Source organism: Eschrichtius robustus, chromosome 1 (genome assembly GCF_028021215.1).
Source record: "Eschrichtius robustus isolate mEscRob2 chromosome 1, mEscRob2.pri, whole genome shotgun sequence".
Lineage (NCBI taxonomy): Eukaryota > Metazoa > Chordata > Mammalia > Artiodactyla > Eschrichtiidae > Eschrichtius > Eschrichtius robustus.
Window position 1 is genome coordinate 117,489,138 of NC_090824.1, and position 24,585 is coordinate 117,513,722.

The 24,585-nt window shown below is 37.3% G+C and overlaps 1 protein-coding gene across 2 annotated transcripts in view; it reads right to left on the reverse strand.

The window, feature by feature from the left end:
• PRTG (protogenin) overlaps positions 1–24,585 on the reverse strand; it is a 125,031-nt gene that overhangs the window by 61,527 nt on the left and 38,919 nt on the right. Inside the window, exons 3-8 of one of the 2 annotated variants that reach the window (XM_068551953.1) lie at positions 7,703–7,847; positions 5,857–5,990; positions 4,195–4,332; positions 3,773–3,931; positions 3,006–3,165; positions 1,946–2,193 (exon numbers count right to left, since the gene is read on the reverse strand). In XM_068551953.1, the coding sequence (XP_068408054.1) occupies positions 1,946–2,193; positions 3,006–3,165; positions 3,773–3,931; positions 4,195–4,332; positions 5,857–5,990; positions 7,703–7,847 (984 nt within the window). The remainder of the gene's footprint in view (positions 1–1,945; positions 2,194–3,005; positions 3,166–3,772; positions 3,932–4,194; positions 4,333–5,856; positions 5,991–7,702; positions 7,848–24,585) is intronic. The other variant, XM_068551962.1, reaches the window with a different exon arrangement.

Consider the following 24,585-nt stretch of genomic DNA (forward strand, 5'->3'; position numbering starts at 1 on the left):
AGGTTTTTATTTTCTAAAAGTAACCATGTCTTGTTACAAATTACTAGTTTGAATTTTTCCTTAATAAATCAAACTGAAAACAATTAATCTTCTCTAAACATCATTTAACATCTAGTCAAAACCCACAGCAGAGACAATGTACAGCAGTAACACAACAGAGTTTAACGCTACAGAGTACTGTAGTTCATTAACAGTGTAAATTTTACTTGCTTAAACTCATGGTTTCCTTTTTCTTTTAAACATAAATGGAGAGACAGTAGGGAATGTAATGGCTCTACTCTTTATAAAAACAAACCAAACCAAAAGTTGTCCTGCAAAAGATCTCATTCTGCCCCTAGAGATTCTATTAAATTTGACTGACACAAGTTGTTCTTTTACTTACATTGAAAGCAAAAGAACTGGGAGGCACAGAATGTGCTTCAAAATGTTTTGTTCCACAATGAGGTTTTCTTCCCCCCGCCAAGAGAGGAAAAAAATTCTCAGCAATTCTTAATAAAATATGCATGGCAAGGTATAGAAGAGGATTTGTCTTTGTGGGATTTAATTCCTACAGAGTAAACTTGTAAAGTGGAACAAGAGCACTGGCAGCTACTGTGCTTTGTGAACAATTCACAGCAAATGCACGTCAACTTAATCAAAACTCTCTAAGGATGGAGCCCCTTCTCTCCACACTGGATTTATAAACAAAACAGAAGGCAAATTCCACTATTAAGTTTTCCCACATTTCTGAATTAACTTGATAGCATTTTAATTAGACAAGATTACAGGCATTTCACAACAGACTAGCTAATGGTTCGTTAATTAGGAACCGCATAGTACGATTTCTGACCTACCAAACAAGGTCCTTGAGTTCGAATTAAAAAGCCTTGTTCTGCCTTTGAATAGACCACTGAGCCGCATGTGGAGGGCTCTAATGAAACAACCATAATAGCGAACAAGAGTGGCCTCCACCAAAACCAGCATTCCTTTTACCTTCTTAAATCATTAAAAAGGGAATTAACATACTCCAACATGCTCAGTTAACAGACTTTCATTCTTCTTGCTACCATGACCCCTGATTTAAATTCAAAATACTCCTTTTCAAAATACTACTTCAAAGTACAAAAAACAAACAACAACAAACCACCTGTTTCTACAGACAATTTTATTATATCACCACTCTTTGGGTATCTGAATTTGTTTGGAATGTCTATCACATAAAAAGCAGGCTGTTTTGTATACATCTAAAATCTGTAAACCTCTGCCATTGTTTCCATGAGAAATCAATAGTGAAATCTCTAGGATTTATAACTAGTTTTTCCTTTTCCTCTAAATTTTTGCCAAAAGAAAATATGAGGATAAAAAAGATTCCAGAAATGGAACTGGATAAAAATTTTAAGAAAGATTTGATATCTACTTTTATATAATAAATGAGATATCAATAAAGAGTATCCTGCTCAATTTTTAGAGAGTTCTATGAGATTTCAGAAAATAATCAAAATATATAAAATCATATTACAGGGAATCTGAAAATGTTTACATTCCCCTTTAAAAATAACATGCTATAGTGACTACAGTTCACCTTATTATTTTATTAAGCAGTTACACCATTGTTCCTATGTAACTGCACACTTAAATTGATATATTTAAGTCCTAGGTAAGGAATTTACATCTCAGCTGAAACGAAATTCATAAGTACACCACTCTGTAACTTTTAGCAGGCAGAGATGGTACTTTTTTCTAAACAGAAAATCTTAAACTATACTTATATACATAAAGTATACAACAATACAAAATTTAACAAAAAAATTTATACACAGGTGATACAGTAATTACTTTATTAAAAGAGGTAAATGCCACAGAACTTCAAAAACCTTTTGTGGATTATGTGAGACATCATTTATATTGAAAACAAATCCCTGACAGTAAATAGCACATAAAAATAAATAGTCCTCAAATTGCTTACCTTCTGCTTTCATATAGTGCACAGAATAAGCGATGACTTTGTCTGAATTATAAAGTGGCCTCTCCCAAGCTAAAAGGATGGCTGAACTTGACATGGTTTCAGCATGCACGTTATACGGAGCACTGGGTCTGTCTTCTGACATTACTACAGTCAGTCTGGCTCTAGATAAAATAGATCCTTGGCTGTTCTCAGCCATGCACTGATAAATAGCATCATCTTCAGGAATAATCTGGTTAATTACCAATTTACTGAGGAAAGAAAAAAATTATTTCAATGAAAATTCTAAGGATGACATAAAAATAAAGTTAAGCTATTACTAAGTGCACTCTTAATTTTAAAAAACAAGTTATTAAGAACAAAAGACTGTGTGACCAGCCCTACTAAAAAAATCTATATGAATTGCTTAAAATTACTCTTATTTTCTGAGTCTATATAAATAAGTACTTGTGATATCCAAATCCTGTTTGCTTTAGGTGACAGCTTAATCTCTTTTTTAAAATTTGGCTTTTATTAAGAAAGTATATTAATCTTTAGTAGCATCTAATTTCTGTAACATTGCAATGTTACATAAAATTCAGGTCAACAAAAATGTTCAAAAGTTTTGTTCAACATACAAGAGTGATACAAGAAGATTCATATTTATACTAATAAAAATGAGTTCTTAAAATCATTAAGTTTGAACTGTGGAGGAACTCTTAGAGACTTAATTATTTCCTTCTAAATTCCTCACTTTATGGAACAAGGAACTGAGACTCCAAAGGGTTAACATGCTTGCTAGTAACTTAGCTGGTGGCTTACCAGGATCAGAACCCAGGTCTGGGGAACTGTTCCAACATTCATTTCATTATAATCTACCACTTCCGTGATCCACAATATAAAATACAAAAGGATTTTTGACATGCTGATATTACAGTCTTAAGTTAATTTCTTATTGATTTTACTTCAGTTTAAGATACCAGGATAATTTAGGTATTTGATATTATAACTATAACCGTTTCACATAAGAATTACTAAAGCCATTATATCTTATCTAAAATAGTAGCAAAGTGACTTAGCCCACCTGTTGTACATTTTAATTCTACCATTTGAATGTATCTTCCTTCCGTTTTTCAACCATGACATTTTGGGTGAGGGGATTCCTTCTGCCTGACATACAAATCGAGCAGTACCAGCTCGAGGCCTCGTTAAACTTTCTGGCCATTCGACAAATGAAGGAGGAGCTATTTTTAAAGAAAAAAGAAAATATTTTTGTGGTGCAAACAGGAATGATATAGAGTCAAGGAAGAGTACAGCAAGTGACGCAAGTCCCATCCCTGAAAATATTTGACATTCTGAGCTTCCTGTCTACACTCTACATCTATCTATCTCTCCAGATGCCTTTTCTCTGCATTGCTCAGTTAATGTCCACTTTCCCCAGGCTTTCCCCATTGACACCATCTATATAAACACACTAAAAATATGTGTGCCATAATCCTAACTTAACCAAGCCCAATATACAGCTACTTGTGAATGCATGGAGACAACAGATTAAAATCTTAGACTGGTCAATGGGTATATGAATTTGTAGGTGGGTGAGAAGGAAATAAAAAGGAAGCTTAAATTAACTAAGAAGGACCATAATGTTATAAAAGCAAACAGGATGGTAACTTCAGAGTGATTCTAGTTATATTTTAACATAGGGCTTTAAGTTCCTCTTAAAATTCATCACTGGTTTACAATTTCATATCAATGCTACAAAATTCAAGAAAAGTGGAAGTAAGCTATGAGATAAAACAGCAAATGTTAAAACGTAAGATTCTCCTGATTGCAGAAGGAAAGAAAACATACCTAATACAGTTAAAGTTGCCATGGCAACTGTAAAGTTGCGTGTGCCCGGGGTAGTGGCCCGACAAACATATACTCCAGCGTGTTGCAGCCTGATGTCAGATATCATGAGATTACCATTTCCAAGTACCCGAGTATTGAAGACATCAATGGACTTGTGATCTATTTCAAAGAGAACACTTCAGTTAAAACAATGTAACATGTGATCTAAAATTTGTCAAAAGATCACTATCCAAACAATCATTATCATAAAAAGTCTAAAATTTTCTATGCTAAAACTTTTCCTCTACACGCTGAAATACCAGAAAGATAAAAGCCACATAATTGCCAAACGTGTGTTGTATATAAAATAAACATGTTATCAGTTTCACCCGTATGAACAAAGTTGAAGGAAAAAGACTTTTTTTTTTTTCCCTAAGACTTACCAAGACGGCTCCAAGAAATGATTGGTTTGGGATTTCCTGTGGCCGCACATTCTAAAACAACAGTCTGATGAAGAGACGTTGTTATGTTCTGTGGACCTGCTATAATGGTTGGTGTGTGGAAGGATTTAGACTCCTTACCTTTGAGATGGAAAAGGCAGGATATAAGAAAAAATTATAAATAAGATATAATGAATGAAATGAGTTAAAATATCTATTCTGAAGTTTTTCACTTTTTTCTTTTTTTAAAACAACTTTATTGAGATATAACTCACCCATTTGAAGTGTATAATTCAATGGTTTTTAGTACTTTCAGAGTTATACAACTATTACCATAATCAATTTTAAAACATTTTCATCACCCCAAAAAGAAACTCCATCCCATCAGCAGTCACTCCCCAATCTCCTCTCCCCATAGCCTGACAACTACTTTGTGTCTCTGGATTTGCCTATTCCAGACATTTCATAAAAAAGGAACCATACATTATATGGTCTTTTGGGACTGGCTTTTCACTTAGCATAATGTTCAAGGTTGATCTAAGCTGTAGCATGTACCAGTACTTCATTTCTTTTTATTGAATAATAATAATAGATAAATACTTAATTAAATGGATAAGACACATTTTATTTATCCATTCATTGGTTGATGGACACTTAGGTTGTTTCCATATCATCCACTTTTAATTGAGGTTCAAACACTGACTTAATGCTTTCACTAATCTTGTTAGGAATTTATGTGACAGTGGGGAAAACAAAGAAGTGTGAGAGTGCTTTTGTCTTTATGCTTCATACCAAGAAGCTAACAGATACCACCTAAAATTAAAACATGGCATTAAAAATTTAATTTCAGTCTCAATGTTTCTTTGAAAAAATTTTTAGTCTTAAAGGATCTTTTAGGAAGTAATATCTCTTGTGAAGAGTGAACACTCATGTGAAGTTCAACAATGTCTTTTGGTCTGGTTTTCTTCCACTACATTCAAGTAAATTTAATTATTAAAAAATAAAAAACTAGCATCTATGTATAATTCCATTTTAATAAAATAAATATTTCTTTCTTCATATTCATCTCTCAAGCTAGTTTCCCTTCTAACTATATTTATGAATGGCAAAATATATGAAATTATGTTCACTTAATGTTAACAGTGATAATCTCTGGATATGGAACTAGGGACATTTTAAAAATATATCTTTGTACTTTTTACACTGTTTAATGTAAAAAAAATTATTTTACTTTTATAGACATTACTCTCTAAAATAAAACATGCATCATTTCTACAAATGTAAATTATAATTTTTCTTAAAACAACAAACAGAAAAACCCAAACTGGAAACAAATGTATTTTTATTGACAATGGACAATTTTAGTGGAAATAGATGATTATTCTTCTTCTTTGAGCTTTTCTGTATTTTATATTTTAAAAACAAAAATGAAGTATTTACAAAACAAAAATTCAATCTTTCTTAAAGATGTTGACATTAACATATAAAACAAGTTAGTTTGAGAAGAAGGTTGCTTAAATAGATAAAAACGATCATTTTCCAAATAGATTACAATAAAATTTAAATGTAATTAAAGTACTACTTTATGGCATACTATTATAGCCAGAGAAGGCAAATTAATAGCTGGGCCAATTAAAAACTGAAACATCAACTTATGTGTGGTACCTGGAATCACTGTGAGCAAGGCCTCCATACTTTTACGTCTGTGGGCTACAGTAGCAGCAACACAACGGTAATTTCCAGCATCCTTTTGGTCAACATCATAGATCTGCAATACTCCTGTTGGTAGTGCAGTTACCCTGTCATGAGAGGAAAGAAGATTAAACTCTCTGTAGTAGATTTTATATTTTATCTTAACATATATTCTATGATAAGAATTCATATACTCAACCTTTTAAAAATGCCAGATGCAATAATACTTTAAAGACTTTTAAAAATATTAGCTTGATCAATTGTTTTCATTTGGGTTACTACAACTCTCTAAAACATAAGTAATTATGCTGTATCTCAGCAGTCCTCAACCTTTTTGGCACCAAGGACCGGTTTCGTGGAAGACAATTTTTTCCCCAGTCCCCCCAGGGATGATTCGAGCGTGTTACATTTATTGTGTGCTTTATTTCTATTATTATTATTACATTGTAATATATAATTAAATAATTATACAACACACCATAATGCAGAATCAGTGGGAGCCCTGAGCTTGTTTTCCTGCAACTAGATGGTCCCATCTGGGGACGGTGGGAGACAGTGACACCTGAAGTGTGTTGCTTATGTCCTGTCCAGTCTGTAAGACGCAACTTAATTGTCACTTGCCACTGATAGGGTTCTGATATGAGTCTGCAAGCAACTGGTTTATTATGGTCTCTGTCAAACCTCTCTGCTAATGATCATCTGTATTTGCAGCCGCTCCCCAGTGCCAGCATCACCGCCTCAGCTCCACCTCAGATCATCAGGTATTAGGTTTTCATAAGGAACGTGCAACCTAGATCCCTCACATGTGCAGTTCACAGCAGGGTTTGTGCTCCTATGGGAATCTAATGCTGCTCAGGAGGCGGAGCTCAGGCGGTAATGTGAGCGATGGGGAGTGGCTGTAAATACAGATGAAGCTTTGCTGCTCGCCTGCCGCTCACCTCCTGCTGTGCGGCCTGGTTCCTAACAGGCCACGGGCAGGTAACGGTCCATGGCCCAGGGGTTGAGGACCCCCGCTGTATGTGATTTGTGAAATCTATCAGTGTGATTTTACACAGAATCTCACTTCACATTATAGCTTACATTTAGCTAACTGGTGGTCTAGAGTTTAGTATGATATTTTTCAAATACCTGATTTTTTGCCTATTAATATCTATGTATTCTCCAAGATATATCTGAATGTAAATTTCTTTTTTAAGCTCTTCCTTGAGTAACTTTGTCCATCTTAGTTCTACCATTTCAGCAAATGATTTTTGCCTCCTAAGGAATATTGCTACTCATCAGGATTGGAATCAAACTTTTGAAGTTGCTGCCAAGTTGACCCCTAAACTCCGACCACCTTCAGAGCACTAGGTGTGTGTATGCGCACGTGTGTGTGTGTGTGTGTGTGTGTGTGTAGTGTAGAGGGGGTTGGTAAGCAGAAGGCAGAGGCGGAAGTGGGCAACCACCACTGCATATATGGGAGACCCTTACACCAGCACTACTATCCCCAGCAGTAAAAGTGTAATTCAGTTTCCTAAATCCTTGGGCTGCCATCCAGGTACTCAGGTGGTCCCATGATTGGAAAAGATGTTTGAGGAAAGGAACAAAGCACTAAGGTAGAGTATCTGAATTCTGATCTGAACCAAAAAACCAGGAACTATGCCCCATGTACCAGAGACTGATGATCTAATTCTTTGCCTAAGTTTGAAATGTCTTTAAGAAATTGGTTATTGTTACCATAAACGAAAATAAGCTCCACAGTGGTCTTTCCCCATATACAGTTTTATGATGAAGTCCTTGTCATTCCTGTATCATATTCAAAGACAAAAGCTGTATTTACCTGTCCATAGTTACAGGTAGAGTTGTCCGATTTAATTCCCATGTTATGACTGCAGGAGGGTTTGATGAAATCTTGCATGTAAATCTAGCAACTCCACCTTCTTGGACCTCAGTAGAAATGGGCTGAACTTCAAATGCAGAAATAGCTATAAGGTAAAGTTTGTCAAATTCAGAATAAGTACATGCACTATCATACTATACTTGGAAATAACATTATGCTAGATATTATTTATCAAACTTGAACTCCTGCCCAGACATAAGGCCAACTCAACTTAACAAGCACGAAGAGAAATTAAGGAATAATTTTAGAAATACCACTGGGCAGTTGTCCAGCTAAAGGAGTTTGGTCTTTCCCAAAATGAAATTCTCAAGAAACTTAGATCTATTTCAGAAAAAAATTAATATAACTGAAACAAAAATAAGCAATTACCAATGGTATGTAATGATATACTAAGCTGTGTAGTACAAATCTCAAACACTATTGTATTTCAGAGGAGAGGGAAATCAATAAAGACAGATTAGTCAGGTAAAAACCTTTTACAGGGATTGGTTGTGAATTGAGTTTTGAAGAACCCTTTGGGTTTAGATGGAAGGAGAAAAAAAGGACATTCCAGGTTAAAGGAGTAACGTGAAGGCAAGCACAGAAGTAAGGAATGTGCAGCCTGCGTTCACAAGATTCTACGGTAACAGCCAGGACTAACTATTGTAGAATAAATCAGATTAAGCGTTCATGGAAAAGTGGAAGGAGAGTAGAGATAAAACAGATTTGTACCATGGTACAAATTAAGGCATCACTGAAAAGTTTTGAGCAAAGGAGTGTCATGATAACAGTAGTGTCTGGGAAAAATTAATCAGGTATTGTTAGATAGGATGGATTGAAGAAAAAGAGCCTTAAATCAAAAGACCAACAGGCTGTTTAAATCAAAGTGAAAGAACTGGGTGGTGGCAGTGAGAACGGAGAGATTCTACAGGTATAATGAAAACAGAGACTTGATTCTTATTAGACACAGACATGTCACTCCATGTTTGGAATCAGATGAGGTTGGTATTGATGGAGCAGAATGAGAGAGGAAAGAGTGAAGACAAATGATATGTCTGATGAATAAAAAGGTACACAGACTCGAGAGACTATCTTTAGATTTAAATAAGTCTTAAGTGTTGATATTTTCTAGATAATTCTTCTTTAGTATTCTAGACAAGCCTCTAGGAACTGGTCATCATGTCCATGGTTTCACATTTTGATGGAGTCCAGACTCCAGGTAATAGTGTAGCTTGCCTTCCCTCTACTAAGTCTTCCAGGATATAAAGAAAGGGCCCCAATGAGAGTCTTACTCCCCATCCTCAAACTCCAGTTCAAAAAATATATATGTCTCTACAATTTACCAATAAAATGAGAAATTATGAAGAAAAATAGAAGGAATAAGGGCTAGATGCCTTATGCTTCATTAGACTGAGAAGGGTAAAAGGTCACAGAAGACTAACAAATTCTGCCTTGGACTTGACTTCATTAATCTGTAAATGAATCATGGGCCTTTAGAGGTATGGAACAAAGTCAGTGAATAAAAGTGAAAATATTCTTAGGAGTATCTACTTCCAAGAAGGGTGGAGTGGGGGTAAATTAATACTTTATTTATGTATGTAACAAAAAATTCCTACTTCTTTAAGAACACCGGTTTTCAAACTGCTGTTGTCAGTGGACGCACAAGGTCAAAAGCATTCTTACGATAATCATCCTTTGCCTTTTTCACTTTCATTTCTGTTGAGTATATAGTGTTTCCAGAAGCTACATGATGGGTGATAAAGCAACAGACCTAATGCAGTGTGAGAATCCAGCTGTCTTCTATGAAGCTAATTAAAGAGATTTGGGCAAACGTAAAACAATGTCACTCCTCTCACTAAAATGTTTTGGAAAATAGTTATTTTTCATTAAATGTGCTATGTTAATATATAATTGATCAATGTTTTCATTTCAAGATTAATTAATGAATATTTTTAAAATTTCTAAGTTTCGATTTCTAATAGTAAAGTATCAAAAGATATAACCTATATAAATAAAAGCTCTTTGAGGCCCTCAAAAAGTTTTAAGCATATAAAGAGTGAGACTAAAATGTTTAAGAATCACTATTCAAGAACACCAAACTCTCAAAATCAATACAGTTTTTCTTTTTAATTGCTTCTGTAATCACTTTCTAGGATATTAATCTATTTACAAACAAATAACAATGTAAGCTTATCTTTCATTTAATTAACTAAACTTTTGTCGAATACATTCATATTTCGGGGGAATTAAGACCTAAGTTTTGAAAAGTTTAATGCCTGCTTTATGAATTATTAATTGCTCTTATTGATTCCATATTTATTTTTTCCATGTGTGAGGAGCTGACCTTTAGCTTTAGTTGTCATTGATAATCCCATCTATATTCAATTTAGACTTCAAAGTGGGAATTTTTATCTTACTCTTTCCCAGCATTTACCTCCCCAGATTGAAATATCTAATATAGTTTAACTTTTCTTCATAAAGCAGTAGTTCCTCCAACCCCATCTATTTGAACAATTTCTTCTTCCATTACCCCATTACAATGAATCAAGCACCTAATTCAGTATGTTTTATCTGATACACATATATATGAGACATCTCTATCTATCAATATACATCTCATATCTGACTTCTCTCTATCCCTAATAGTACTCTTTTTTATTCAGGTCCTTTTCACCTACTACCTGGAAGTCTTGCTGGAGTGTCTTAGGTGAGATCTGTCCTGACAACAGAGTTACCTTCCAGAGTGATGGTCATAAAATAGAAATTTGATTTGTGTTACTGATGAATTATTTAGTCCCTGCAAAACTCTGTCACTTTGTATTCAACCACTTGAAATTATGTTCCACGGACACTGAACTATTTCTAATTCTCTGAATATACTATATTTCACACTTTTGAGCATTATACGAGCTTTCCTTCTCTTTCAAATATCCTAGGTCTCTTTGTCCAGCTGATGAAATCCTATTATCATTTAAAGCCTTGTTCTCTTGTCTGAACCTTTGGGAAGCTGTTCCTGACCTTTTTCTCTACTTCTGTAAAATGAAGACCTTTATTGCTACTTTTATCCCACAGTATTATAGTCACTTATTCACACGTCTTTCTCCCATTCTACACTCTGAGCTCAATGAGGCTGAGTAGTGGGTCATATTCTTTGCAGGATCCCTTAAGTCGAGGAATGGCACAGACTCGGCACTAAAACAATACTTGTTGAATTAAACTGAAATTTAAAAACTGTTTTCCAATTCTATTAGGTCTTTAAACAAAGTAACCAGAAATGTAGGGAGTTTCCCAGGTATAAATACCAAGGCTTGGGATGAGAAGAAAATAATGCTTTTTATTATTTTGTTTGCTATAACTCTAAACAACCCCCCATACTTTAGTGTATTATTTTTATAAACAAATATCTGTCCCTCCTCTCTTAAAGGATTTTTATAAAGATTAAATAAACCAACATAGTGAGGGCTTTTTATATATTATAAAACTTTTTATCAGTGTTGTGATTACTGAGAACAATATAATCACTCTGTTGCCTTGAGTAACTTCCCTCCAACCACTTAGGCACTTGAGAGTTGTTTTCACTCTGAATCTCATCTAATCAATCAAACAATATGATGCCTCTGAACCACTACCTTTACTTTGAGCAATTCCCTCTCTTTCCCAGACAAATAAGTCTATGAAACTCCTAAGCATTTTTTACTATAAAAACTAAACTAATTTTGCCCTTTAGGTCAAATGGTCTAGAACTTTGGAGTCACAAAACTCTGAGAACTAAAACATAAATGGATGTATCCTGTAATACAGCAAGGAATTTTATTTATTTTTGGTGGTGTGTGTGTGTGTGTGTGTGTGTGTGTGTGTATGAAACAACTTTACTGAGATATAATTCACATTGCATGTGATTTACATTCCATAATTCACCCATTTAAAGTATACAATTTGATGGGTTTTAGTATATTCACAGAGCTTGTGACCATCCCTATAATCAATTCTAGAATATTTTCATCACTTCAGAAAGAAATCCCATATCCTTCAGTTATCACTCCCTAATCTTCCCACCCCCTCCCCACCCCAGCCCTAGGCAATCTTTAATCTAGTTTCTTTCCCCCTCCTTCCAGCTTTATTGAGATATAATTGATGAACAGCATTGTATAAGTTTAAGGTGTACAACACTGTGTAAGTCTGACGTCTGATACATGTATATATTGGGAAATGACGACCACAATAAGGTTAGTTAATACATCCATCAAGTAAGACTATTTCTTGATCCCTCTCTGGTTTTCAGCAAGTTATGAAGCAAGTACTGTATAAAGATTTTTTTTTTAAATCCTCAAGAACACCTTTATACTTAACACGTCTAACTTCTTGGTCTCTTCTGAACCAACCTGCTGGCAAAATGATTTTGCCCAGAGAAGACCAAACCAGATATTCCTTGGGATTTTCATCAGTACCTCTGAGACTGAAGAGAAAGAGGCCAACATGACTCAACCATAAAAATAAGTTCCTTTTTTCCTTTTGTAACTCCTCCATCTGGGTGCCACCCACTTCCTCTGCCCTCGCCTCTGGGAACCTGATATATCTGTGTTTTTTATTTCTCTCTCCTGCATATTTAAAATCTTCTTCTCCTGACTCCTTCCTTCAGCTTATAAAAGTGATTAAGGACTTCCCTGGTGGTCCAGTGGGTAAGACTCTGCGCTCCCAATGCAGAGGGGTCCCGGGTTCCATCCCTGGTGGGGAACTAGATCCCACATGCGTGTCGCAACTAAGAGCCCACGTGCCACAGGGAAGATCCCGCGTGCCGCAATTAAGACTCAGAGCAGAATGAATGAATGAATGGATGAATAAATAAATAATTTTTTAAGAAGTGATTCTCTCCCAAACTCAAAACTCAAAGAGAACAAAACTCCAGGCCTCTCTTTACAACACAAATTCCTCGAGCAGCTACCCACTCTCTCTCTTCCCCATGGCATCAAAACTTCCCTAAAAAATAGTCAGTTCTAGCTGTCTCCCCTTCTTCCTCTCTGATGCGATGCCTCAAACATCTAATGTGCCTTCTTCCCCTATTATTTTATTGAAAGAGTGTCTATGACACTGTGCACTCCTATTTCTCTCACTCCCTCTGAGGCTCTCCCTCCTCCTCCTGCCCTCCCTCCTAGAGTTCTCTGTTCTTTTCTCTCTCCACATTCTCCTTGGGTGATCTCATCCACTTTTAGTTTTCAACTACATCCATCTGTTGCTTCGGAGTCCCCAGAATACATCTCCAGCTTAGATCACCACGCTCACAGCTTCACACCCATGGCTCCTACTACCTACTGGACTTCTTCACCTGGAAGTTATAAAACGTACTTCAAACTCATCGTGTCCCAAATGAAATCATCTTCTTTCCTCCCAGCCTGTATCTCTACCTCAGTCGGTCACACCACTGTGCAGCGACTCACCCTTCACTCTCTTCAATCAATCACCACTTCCCACTGACGTTAACTCCTAAACATATATTAAACCCATTCCTGTATCCCTGTCCCAACATCTCTCCATGGAATCACTATAACAGTCTCTTGTCTGGTCTCCCTGCTCTCATTTTCCCTCTTCCCCTTTCACAAATATCCTCCAGACATACAACAGTGTTTGATATGGGCTGCATTTGACTCGTAAGTGGCTTCCATCTATCAATTCAAATGCTCTTGTAAGTCAAACCATTATTGCTAAAACAACCGTGAACAACACCGTCTCACAAAGAATGTGATTCAATTTTAAATGCTGTCCAGAAGCATTGTCTTAGTCACCCTCCTTCTAAATCTTTAAACTGCTTAGCCTAATTACTAGAAAAACTGAATGCACGTATACATCTTTGTTACATCGAAAGGAACCGATATTTTTCTTTCTACTAACTATATATTTTTAACTCTTTTTCACTGGGTACATTCTCAATAAATGAGATTTGTCAGCAGGCTTTTAACAACCCCCCCTCACCAAAAAAAGAAGTAGTTCGGCATCAATTACTCCCAAACTATTTATATGGTAAGCATGCAACAGTATTTAAATAGTCAGTGTAAAATAGTTATATAAAAAAGTGAATATTTATGCTATTAAAGGTATACATTATAACTATGACACAAAGAAGTTAATCTCCATGAGTCATATATTAACATCAATCCCACTATTTTATAATCAAACCATTCATTTAATGTGTAGTTAACCCATGCTGACAGGCTTTGAATCAAGCAATTATTCATAAAATAATGGGCCAGATTAACTGTCTCCCTATTCCAGAAAAAGATTTTAATCACACTTATTTTAGAACAATTTTAGACTAAAGTAATCTCTTCTAAATTCATTCATTCAACAATTGTTTATTCAGTGCCTAGTATGTTCAAGATGCCAAGGATCCAATGACGAACAAAACTAACAGAGGCTCTACCCTCAGGGATCTTTGTCTAGCAATGGAGAAAGGCATTTAACTAAATACCTATGCAAGTATATAGTAATTTCAAACTGTGATAAATGCTATGAAGGAAAATTATGGAATATTATGAAAGCACAGAACAGAGGTTATAATGATGACAGAAATAACTATAGCTTAATATATACTTTATTGCAAGGCAGCACGTTAAGTACATTACATATTCTAGTTTATTTAATACTCACAACTATTATTACCCCAGTTTTCAGTTCAGGAAACTGAGACACAAGGAGATTAGCCACTTCCTTAAGGTTCTGCAGCCAGTGAGGTGAGGGTGCGATCTGAATCCAGGTAATCTCCAAAGATCCCATGTGAATTTTCTCAGTAAAAGCTTGAGATTCTCAAACTTTCTGTGGAAGGTAAAACTTACTGGTTCTACTTCCAAGCAATTCTGCTGCTCAAATAGAGGTTCATATGCACTGGCTTTCTAGCTGGGTAAGAATATGTGTTAAATTCCCAAATTTCTAAAACAAATAACACCTTTAAACTCTGGTGTACTAGGATTTTGAAACTATGGTTCTCATCTCAAGCGGTATTATTTCCATTTCTAGGAATCTGTTAAAGATAGAAAAGATAGGGCTTCCCTGGTGGCACAGTGGTTGAGAATCTGCCTGCCAATGCAGGGGACACGGGTTCGAGCCCTGGTCTGGGAAGATCCCACATGCTGCAGAGCAACTAGGCCCGTGAGCCACAACTACTGAGCCTGCGCGTCTGGAGCCTGTGCTCCGCAACAAGAGAGGCCACGATAGTGAGAGGCCCGTGCACCGCAATGAAGAATGGCCCCTGCTTGCCACAACTAGAGAAAGCCCTCGCACAGAAACGAAGACCCAACACAGCCATAAATAAATAAATTAATTAATTAATTAAAAAAAAAAAGTTAACACACACACACAAAAAAAAGATAGGAAAGATAGATATATGCATGTAAATTGAATCAGTCTAAAATTTATTTAGGAATCAAGTATTTTTTAAAAGTATTTTAGATTTTTTATTTATTTATTATTTATTTTTGACTGTGTTGGGTCTTCGTTGCTGCACACAGGCTTTCTCTAGTTGTGGAGAGTAGGGGCTACTCTTCATTGCAGTGTGCGGGCTTCTCATTGCGGTGGCTTCTCTTGTTGCAGACCACAGGCTCTAGGCGTGCAGGCTTCAGTAGCTGTGGCATGCGGGCTCAGTAGTTGTGGCTCATGGGCTCTCGAGCGCAGGCTCAGTAATTGTGGCACACGGGCTTAGCTGGTCCGCAGCATGTGGGATCTTCCTGGACCAGGGATCGAACCCGTGGAGGAATCAAGTACTTTTTTTAAATCTATTTTTAAAAAACTAGTTTACCTCATGGGAATATTAGCTATTCCTTTATTATTAGTCTCCTAGTTCTAAGCCCATGCACATTTGATCATCAAACAGTCAAATACCTATAGAGAGATAGTGCTTAGAGGCAGGGAGACCTGTTAAGAGGCCATTAGAAAGAGGAGGAGAGACCAGCTGTGGGTTTCAATGATGGCAGAGATGATGGGAATGGAAGGCAGGGCACATACAAAAGATGCTGTGCATTGAACAACACGATGTGGCCACACGGTGTTCAAGGGAAACAGGAGGAAAGACCCGAGTGGTTCTGAGGTTTCCGGCCTACACACCTGGAAGGTTGGGGGATACTATGGTGCCTGAACAGAGGATGTAGGAAGAGAGTTCGGATGGACTGATGAATCTGCATCACAGATCCTCATTTGATGAGAATGAAAAAAAACTGGCCATGCTAAGGAAGACTGGGAAACTATAAAATGAGGACAGGGATTAATAATGTCAACAGTTTCAAATATCTATTCATCCTGATTTTTACTTTTACTTTTTAAAATTTTTTTAAAATATTTATTTATTTTCTTTATTTTTTTGGCTGTGTCGCGTCTTAGCTGCAGCACACAGGATCTTTCGTTGTGGCACGTGGTCTCTTCGTTGCAGCTCTCAGGCTTCTCTCTAGTTGTGGCGTGCAGGTTTTCTCTCTCTAGTTGTGGCGTGAGGGCTCCAGGGCACGTGCGCTCTGTAGTTTGTGGCGTGTGGGCTCTCTTGTTGAGGCGTACAAGCTCAATAATTGTGGTGCATGAGCTCAGTAGTTGTGGCGTGCAGGCTTACTTGCCCCACAGCATGTGTGATCTTAGTTCCCTGACCAGGGATTGAACAAGCGTCCCCTGCATTGGAAGGTGGATTCTTTACCACTGGACTACCAGGGAAGTTCCCATCCTGATTTTTAAACTAATGGTTCACATGTTAGGCTGTGGTTAAGATTTAAAGAAAGATATGCATGAGTTTTTATAATAGTGGCCTATAAAAATAACAATGTATAACATGTAAAATTAGTGGAGAAAAGGATTTCCTACTTCTGAGGCTCTGTTGCAATGAGATTAGGAGAAATAGTGTTTACTGTTTTTCCAATCTTAACTTATTTTCATTTCTTGATGACAGAAGTTAAGGCATTAGAAAACTGAGGTAAAGGATATTAAAAATATGGTAAAATTTAAATTTATTTATTTATTTTATTTACGGCTGTGTTGGGTCTTCGTTTCTGTGCGAGGGCTTTCTCTAGTTGCGGCAAGTGGGGGCCACCCTTCATCGCGGTGCGTGGGCCTCTCACTATCGCGGCCTCTCTTGTTGCGGAGCACAGGCTCCAGACGCGCAGGCTCAGTAGTTGTGACTCACGGGCCTAGTTGCTCCGCGGCATGTGGGATCCTCCCAGACCAGGGCCTGAACCCATGTCCCCTGCATTGACAGGCAGATTCTCAACCACTGCGCCACCAGGGAAGCCCAAAAAATATGGTAAAATTTAATCTTAGCTGGTTTAAAGAAAATCAGGAAAAAATCCAGTACAATACAGAGCATAATTTATGGAGGTGGGGCAGCAGCATAGCCTTGAGGTTAAGAGTGCAGATATTAAAATCTAAAGCTCTGGACTTCCCTGGAGGCGCAGTGGTTGAGAATCTGCCTGCTAATGCAGGGGACACGGGTTCAGGCCCTGGTCTGGGAGGATCCCACATGCCGCGGAGCAACTAGGCCCGTGAGTCACAACTACTGAGCCTGCGCGTCTGGAGCCTGTGCTCCGCAACAAGAGAGGCCGCGATAATGAGAGGCCCACGCACTGCGATGAAGAGTGGCCCCCACTTGCCACAATTAGGGGAAGCCCTCGCACAGAAACGAAGACCAAACACAGGCATAAATTTAAAAAAAAAAAAAAAAAATCTAAAGGTCTGGGTTAGAATCACAGCTTTGCATGCATGAGCTGTGTGCCCCTGAGAAGTTACCCAACTCCATGCCTCAATATTCCCCAGTAAAATGGGGATAATAATAATACTTTATAAGAATATTTTAAGAATAACATTAAATTATATATACATAAACATGTGTACACACACACACACACACACACACACACACACACAATAATATAAGCAGGTACTTAGGCACTGCTTGGCACCTAGTAATCTCCTAGCAGTGGTACCGGAAGTAGTAATAGTTACAGGGTATCTTGCTATGAATACACTGGTTTCGCTTTCAGAACGATAACTTCAAGAAGGTCAAACAAAGGATGTTAGTGACCACTATACAATAAAAATAAATTTTAAAGCCCTAACAAAGGTAGAGGTATTCTAAGATTTTAAATTTTCTTTTTTTTCTACTAAGCCAGACTACGTAGCTTTTACATAAAGGTACATAAAGTGTAGAGAAACAGGGAGTTCCCTCGTGGTCCAGTGGTTAACAATCTGCCTTCCAATGCAGGGGACGCCGGTTCAATGCCTGGTCGGGGAACTAAGACCCCCACATGCCGCGGGGCAACTAAGCCCGTGCGCCGCAACTAGAGAGCCTGCATGCCGCAGCTACAGAACCCAAGTACTCTGGAGCCCGTGTGCCACGACGAGAGAGAAGCCCAAGTGCCGCGATGAAAGGTCCCACAAGACGCAACGGAGATCCTGCATGCCGCAGCTAAGACCCAACGCAGCCAAAATAAATAAATAAATTTTTTAAAAAGTGCAGTAAAACAGAAATAATTTTCCCATTTTTAACGTGAATAAATTATTTGAAGAGGATAAAATCCCCTACTTCAATGACGAAATAATAAGGGGCTAGATTACAAGAGGATCTCTAGCTGTGGAATTATGTATTTTGTACTTAAAATTTTTTCCTACAAAACAACATAATTAAGAAAAATTAATGACATTTAAAAATAAATTTTATATGCCTTACGGTGCATAGATTGAAGGAAGAGTCTGCATAAATTTTCTACCATTGCTCAACTACCTGATAAAATCCCTCATCCTGGGACTTCCCTGGCAGTCCAGTGGTTAAGACTCCGTGCTTCCACTGCAAGGGGCATAGGTTTGATTTCTGGCCAGGGAACTAAGATCCCACATGCTGCGCAACAAGGCCAAAAAAAAAATCCCTCATCCTTAATTTTTATCTGCCTTTTTAGTACTTTGAGCTTATCATTCTTTGGGTAGCTATCACCCATGATCTATGGATGCTTGATTCCCTCCCCAATCAGTGCCTTCAATGTGAAAAATGATGAGAAAAAGAACATCTGAATAAAAACCACTTTTCAATAAAAAAATAAATTACTTAAAAATTTGTATCAAAACTTAGAAACTTCAGAAAAGCATGCACAAATATGATATATCATGACAGTCTTAAACTTTGTTTCTCAGGAAGTATTTGTTTTTCTATTTTAATTTTTTTAAGTGTGGTGTTAAGCTGAGTAAATGAATACATCCTTTACAATGAGTATTAAGTCCCCCCTAAAACTTTAGACAAACTATTTTCGGCATTATCAAAACATTCCGTACTTATTTACAAGGCAAAATATCTTGTATTCTTATGCAAATCTCGATTTCTCCTTGATGTGGACTTCATTTCTGCCAGTTAGGTATGATTTTACAAGTCTACAGCCTTCTTGTGAAACCTGACCTCTTTCTTCCCTCCCCAGTCAGTGCTAACATAAACCAAGAGCCCTACAAGAAGTCATTAAAGCAGTGCTGTTAAGAGGCCAGAGCTCTATAAAATAGGCAAGAAACAAGGTCTCAAGAAACATGCACGGTCCTCAAAAACAACCTTGCAAACATAATAAATATAAGTGCCTATTTTATTTGTGACTTCCTCCTCTTCACCTGTCTACTTAATCATTTGCTTCTATGATTTACAGTCAGAAAAAAAAAGGATCCAAATGTTAAGAGGAAAAAAAATGCTAAGAAGAAAATGTTCTCCCAACTTTTATTTGATCAGAAACCAACATATTAATGTTTCCACCTTGGAAATGTATGACTGTAATATTAAACTAATGTGCCATTCATGCTTCTTAAAAGTTGCAATGAATAAATACTTGATACATGTTGATGTTAAAACCAACTAAAAATTATGAATACACAATCTGAAATGGCAAGCTATCCAGTAATTTAAAATAAGCTCACAAACTATTCCCTAATGTAAGAAAACATAATTTTCTTTTGTAAATTAACATTTAAAATATTCTTTCACTAAACAGAAAAAACTTAATTTGGTGAGAACCTGAACGCAGGGTTTACACTGGTGGTCCTAACGCTGCACAGCAGTCAGGGAGGCCTCAGCTGGTCAAGGACTATACCAGTTGCTACCACCCCACCCCTCCTGGGGGAGTCCTAAGCGGCCAGCAGTCATGTTCCAATACTTCTGTGCTGTTTCCATGGCTCTAAGTCACCAATCAGTAGCTCTGGAGAAATCTATAAATAGCTCATCAAGGAAACGAGGAGATTTCTATCTCAAACACTCAAATGTCCACAATTTCAGAGTTAGTTATGGAGTTTTATGTATATTAGCTTAAAGTTTATTTCTATGAAACTGGTCTTTCAAATCATGCATTTGTCTACTCCAGGATTTACTAACCAAAACATAGTTATAACTTCTTACCTCATCAGGTTCAATTCACTTTGAGTCTTCAAACTTGAAGACTGACCTGCAACCAACAGGAAGTAAACAAGAGACCTGATCCAGCATTTAATCAAACCAGGGTAACTGATGCTTTACTTACTGAGATAAAAATCAACCAAGGTACAAGTTTCAAACAGAAGTTGACAACTTACTATAGCCTTAAGACTAGGCAAGAAGCTATTTGAACTTTTTAAAAGTTATTTTACAGAAAACAATTCATCTGTTTAATAAAAATAATGTAATGCGATCATTACATCTTGCATATCGACCTCTTTTTTAAAATCTATACTGAGTATGCAACAGCTATTGTATAAGTGGTTTATTATCTGACTTCTTGTGAATTTAGTATCCTGCTTGAATCTATGGCAATTCTGACAACCAGTTGCTAAGAGGTATACATTTGCTTTTCAAAGGAAATGTTTAAATCAAAATGTGTCGAAATAAATATAAACAAAATGAAGGCTGGAAACTTTGTAACAAAGTTGGGAACAGGGACTTTCAGACATAGCTGCTATATGCAAATTTCCCACAGACTAGATTATTTTTCTGTCTATTCCTACTGTATCCATATTGAAAGATACCTTTAATAACATCTGAGAAATCTTTGCTTTGATATTTTATCAAGCCTATCCTGGCAAATGCCAGACTTGGCACTCCCCAAACTCAATTTCTTTGTCTGGAAAGAATGACACAAAGCTCGTTGAGTCCCCACTGTCATCTGGGCCACTCAGTGCTGTTCAACAATTCTCTTAACTCATATTAAGAATCGGTTTCAGGGGGGCTTCCCTGGTGGTGCAGTGGTTGAGAATCTGCCTGCCAATGCAGGGGACACGGGTTCGAGCCCTGGTCTGGGAAGATCCCACATGCCGCGGAGCAACTAGGCCCGTGAGCCACAACTACCGAGCCTGCACGTCTGGAGCCTGTGCTCCGCAACAAGAGAGGCCGCGATAGTGAGAGGCCCGCGCACCGCGATGAAGAGTGGCCCCCGCTCGCCGCAACTAGAGAAAGCCCTCGCACAGAAACGAAGACCCAACACAGCCAAAATTAATAAATAAATAAATAAAAATTAAAAAAAAAAAGAATTGGTTTCAGAAATGCTCTACATTTCCAATTTATTCAAGTCCCCAGTCACTTTTAACCTAAACTGTAAATTACTTGAGTTTAGAGACATGTCTTACTCGTCTGTATATTGCTAGAACAGTGGCCTGTATACAACAGGCACTTGATAAAGGTTTCTTAAGTAAACTCAGTGAACCACATCACCACCAACCCCTTAATTACATCAAAAAAAACTCTGCCTCTTATCTCCCTGAGAAGATTAACGTAATTTTGGCTATATCACTCCTTACTGTATAACCCAGAGCAAGTTACTTTTTTTTTTTTTTTTTGGCCTCACCAGGCAGCTTGCATGTGCAGCCTGCTCCCCAACCATGGATTGAACCTGGGCCCACGTCAGTGAAAGCGCTGAGTCCTAACCACTGGACCGCCAGGGAATTCCCTACTTTTTCTTCATAAACACATTCTGTTATGTCAAATAGGATTCTTAAAAGAATTTTTATGAATTCATCAGGTATTGGGTGTAAAGCGCTTAGGACAGTGCCTGTAACATTAAAAGCACCTTGACCTACACCTAAAACCTTATGTAAAAATTAACTCAAAATGGGTCACAGAACTAAATGTGAAACACAAAACTATAAAACCTTTAGAAGAAAACATAGAAAAATCTTTGTTACCTGGGTTAGGCAAAGAGTTCTTAGATAGGACATAAAAAACACAATCTGTCAAGGAAAAATATTGTAAATTGGCTTCCATCAAAACAAAAAAACTTCTGCTCTTGAAAAAAAAACTGTTAAGAGAATGAAAAGACAAGCCATAAACTGATGAAGACGTGGGGTACCTGGAACTCTCAAACACTGCTGATGGGAATGCAAATTGGTACAGTCACTTTGGAAAATAACTTGGCAATTTCTTATAAAATTATATACACACTTACTGCATTCTCACCTTAAATATTTACTCAATAGAAATGAAAATTTATGTTCATGCAAAAACCTGTACGAGAAAATTGATCAAAGCTGCATTCACATAATTGCCCCAAACATAAACAACCGAAATGTCCTTCAACTTCAACTGGTGAATGGATAAACTGCAGTAAATCTATACCATGGAACACTACTCAGCAATAAAAAGGAAAGAACTACTGAAACACTCAACAACATATTCAGTAGTTAAATCTCAAGGCACTGTGCTAAGTGGAAGAAGCAAGACCCAAAAGGTAACATAATGTATAATCTCATTTATATGACATACTGGAAAATGCAAGATACAGTGGCTTCTAGGAGTCAGGAGGAGGGAAGGGTATGACTACATAGGCAACATGAGAAAAGGTTTGGGGTAATGAAACCATTCTGTATCCTGAGCTTGGTGAAGGTTATACAACTGTGCATATGCTAAAACTCGCAGAACTGTGGACCCAAATAATTTTCACTGTATGTAAATTAAAAAATAAATTTCAAAAAGGCTATGTTCCTTATAAAACAGACTTTTAATTTTCTCATCACTCTTAATAAAGAATTATAAATTAAGCAAGTTGACAGTACACATAAATTTTAAATGCCAAGTCCTGCAGACCATCTTCACTTCTTCTGTGAGGATGCACCTGATTTTCCCAAATAAAACTATAGAACTCTTACACACTCCCAGGAGCTTGGAGTATCCTGTTTGTCTCACTGTTTTATAAGCTCTACTTTCTGCTTCTACCACAAGACAGAATCTGTCTTTTCATCTTCATATTCCTGGCATAACACCATAGATACAAAAGGTCCTGATAAACACACGAATAAAATATGTCCTAGGGTACATACACATTCAGTTCAGTCATCACCCCCTTCATCTGGAGTGCATTCAGTATAATGTGCACACAATAATAATCTGAAGGACTAAGATGCTGAACCTAAGTTTACATTATCTTTAGAATACTAACATGAAAAGTATATAGAAAAATATGTATCCTAATAACTATAAATGAACCTATGTTCCTGGGGAACAGGAGGAGTAAGGAACCTACAGTCCTCCTATCCCTTCACCTATTGAAGTGGTGGGAGAGCAGTCACACCTCTGCTGAGAGGCTAGAAGAGTGGGGAGTCAGTAAGGCAATACACACACACACACACACACACACACACACACACACACACGCATACACCTGAACAACCAGCCTTTTCCGAGTAGCCCAGCCCAGCTCCCTGCCTCTTGATGTCGGCAGCACACTGCAGGACGGCAACTCCTGCACAGTCCTTTTTCACAGGCTGATGACCCAGCAGACACTTGTCAGCTCTAGGCCCCCTGGCATTCTGAGCCCATCTTGGAGAATCTCATAGTATTCAACCTGACTCAGATGCCATCAGGCCAGGCTTGAGATTGTTTAGAATTTGGTCCTGGAACCAATTGGTTTGATCCAAGGTATCTCACATGAGAAATAGATTTTCTAGATTAGCTACAGGGTTTTGGAATTCTTGTTTGACCAAGACTGCTGAACATCTGAGACCTCCGTCAGGAATAAACTGTCCCACTGCATGCTAAAATAAAGGTGTGTTGTTTTGCACACACATCTGTGCCACATTTGCACTTCCACTCTCCTAAAGCAAAGGTGAAAAGAGTTATTTGAATGAAGATTTTCAATGTTGAAGTCACAACCACTTCTGGCATCTTCACCTACAGCTAATATACAGTTCTCTTTAGCTGCACCTTGACTTATGTTCTGCTGAATTGATGGTGTTTCCCCCTAAAGAGATCAGCAGTAAGTAGAGAATAAAAGGCAATTAGGGTGGCTTCTCAGGACCAAATAATAAAGAACACCATAAGTAGATGTGGAAATGTGATGCTATAAGAGAAAGAGTTTGTCTTGGTAGGAATTTAAGGAAGAGATTAGGAAGAAGGAAAAATCACACATCTAAGCAAATAAACAGGAGCATGCTGTCAATAGGAAAAATCCAAGGAAATAAAAACAGTTTTCTATAGTTGTTTAACCATCATAAAATTACTACCAACATTCCTTGTCTTCCATTCTAGAGCTGATAAAATGAAAATAAACCACTATTCACTTTGCCTTTCATATTTCCCAACTGTTACTTAATCTTGAGTTAAAAAAATTTTTTTTAAATAATCAGTCTCCATATGGTACTCACATAATCTAGACAGAATCCTGTTAGTTTGGGAGTAAAGTCTGATCTCACTTTGAAAGACATCCCCAACTGGGATTTTCCTCTTCTCAAATTATCTGTCTTCCCAGCAACAGTGTGTGGTCACAGAAGTGTATGAGACATGCTAATGCATTTATCAAGTGATTATTCTTGGCCCCTCTGCTGGCAAAAACAAGCAGGAAACGGTACAGAAAAAACATGCATAGTAAGCCACATTAACCAGCTTCAAAGCCGTTCAACTT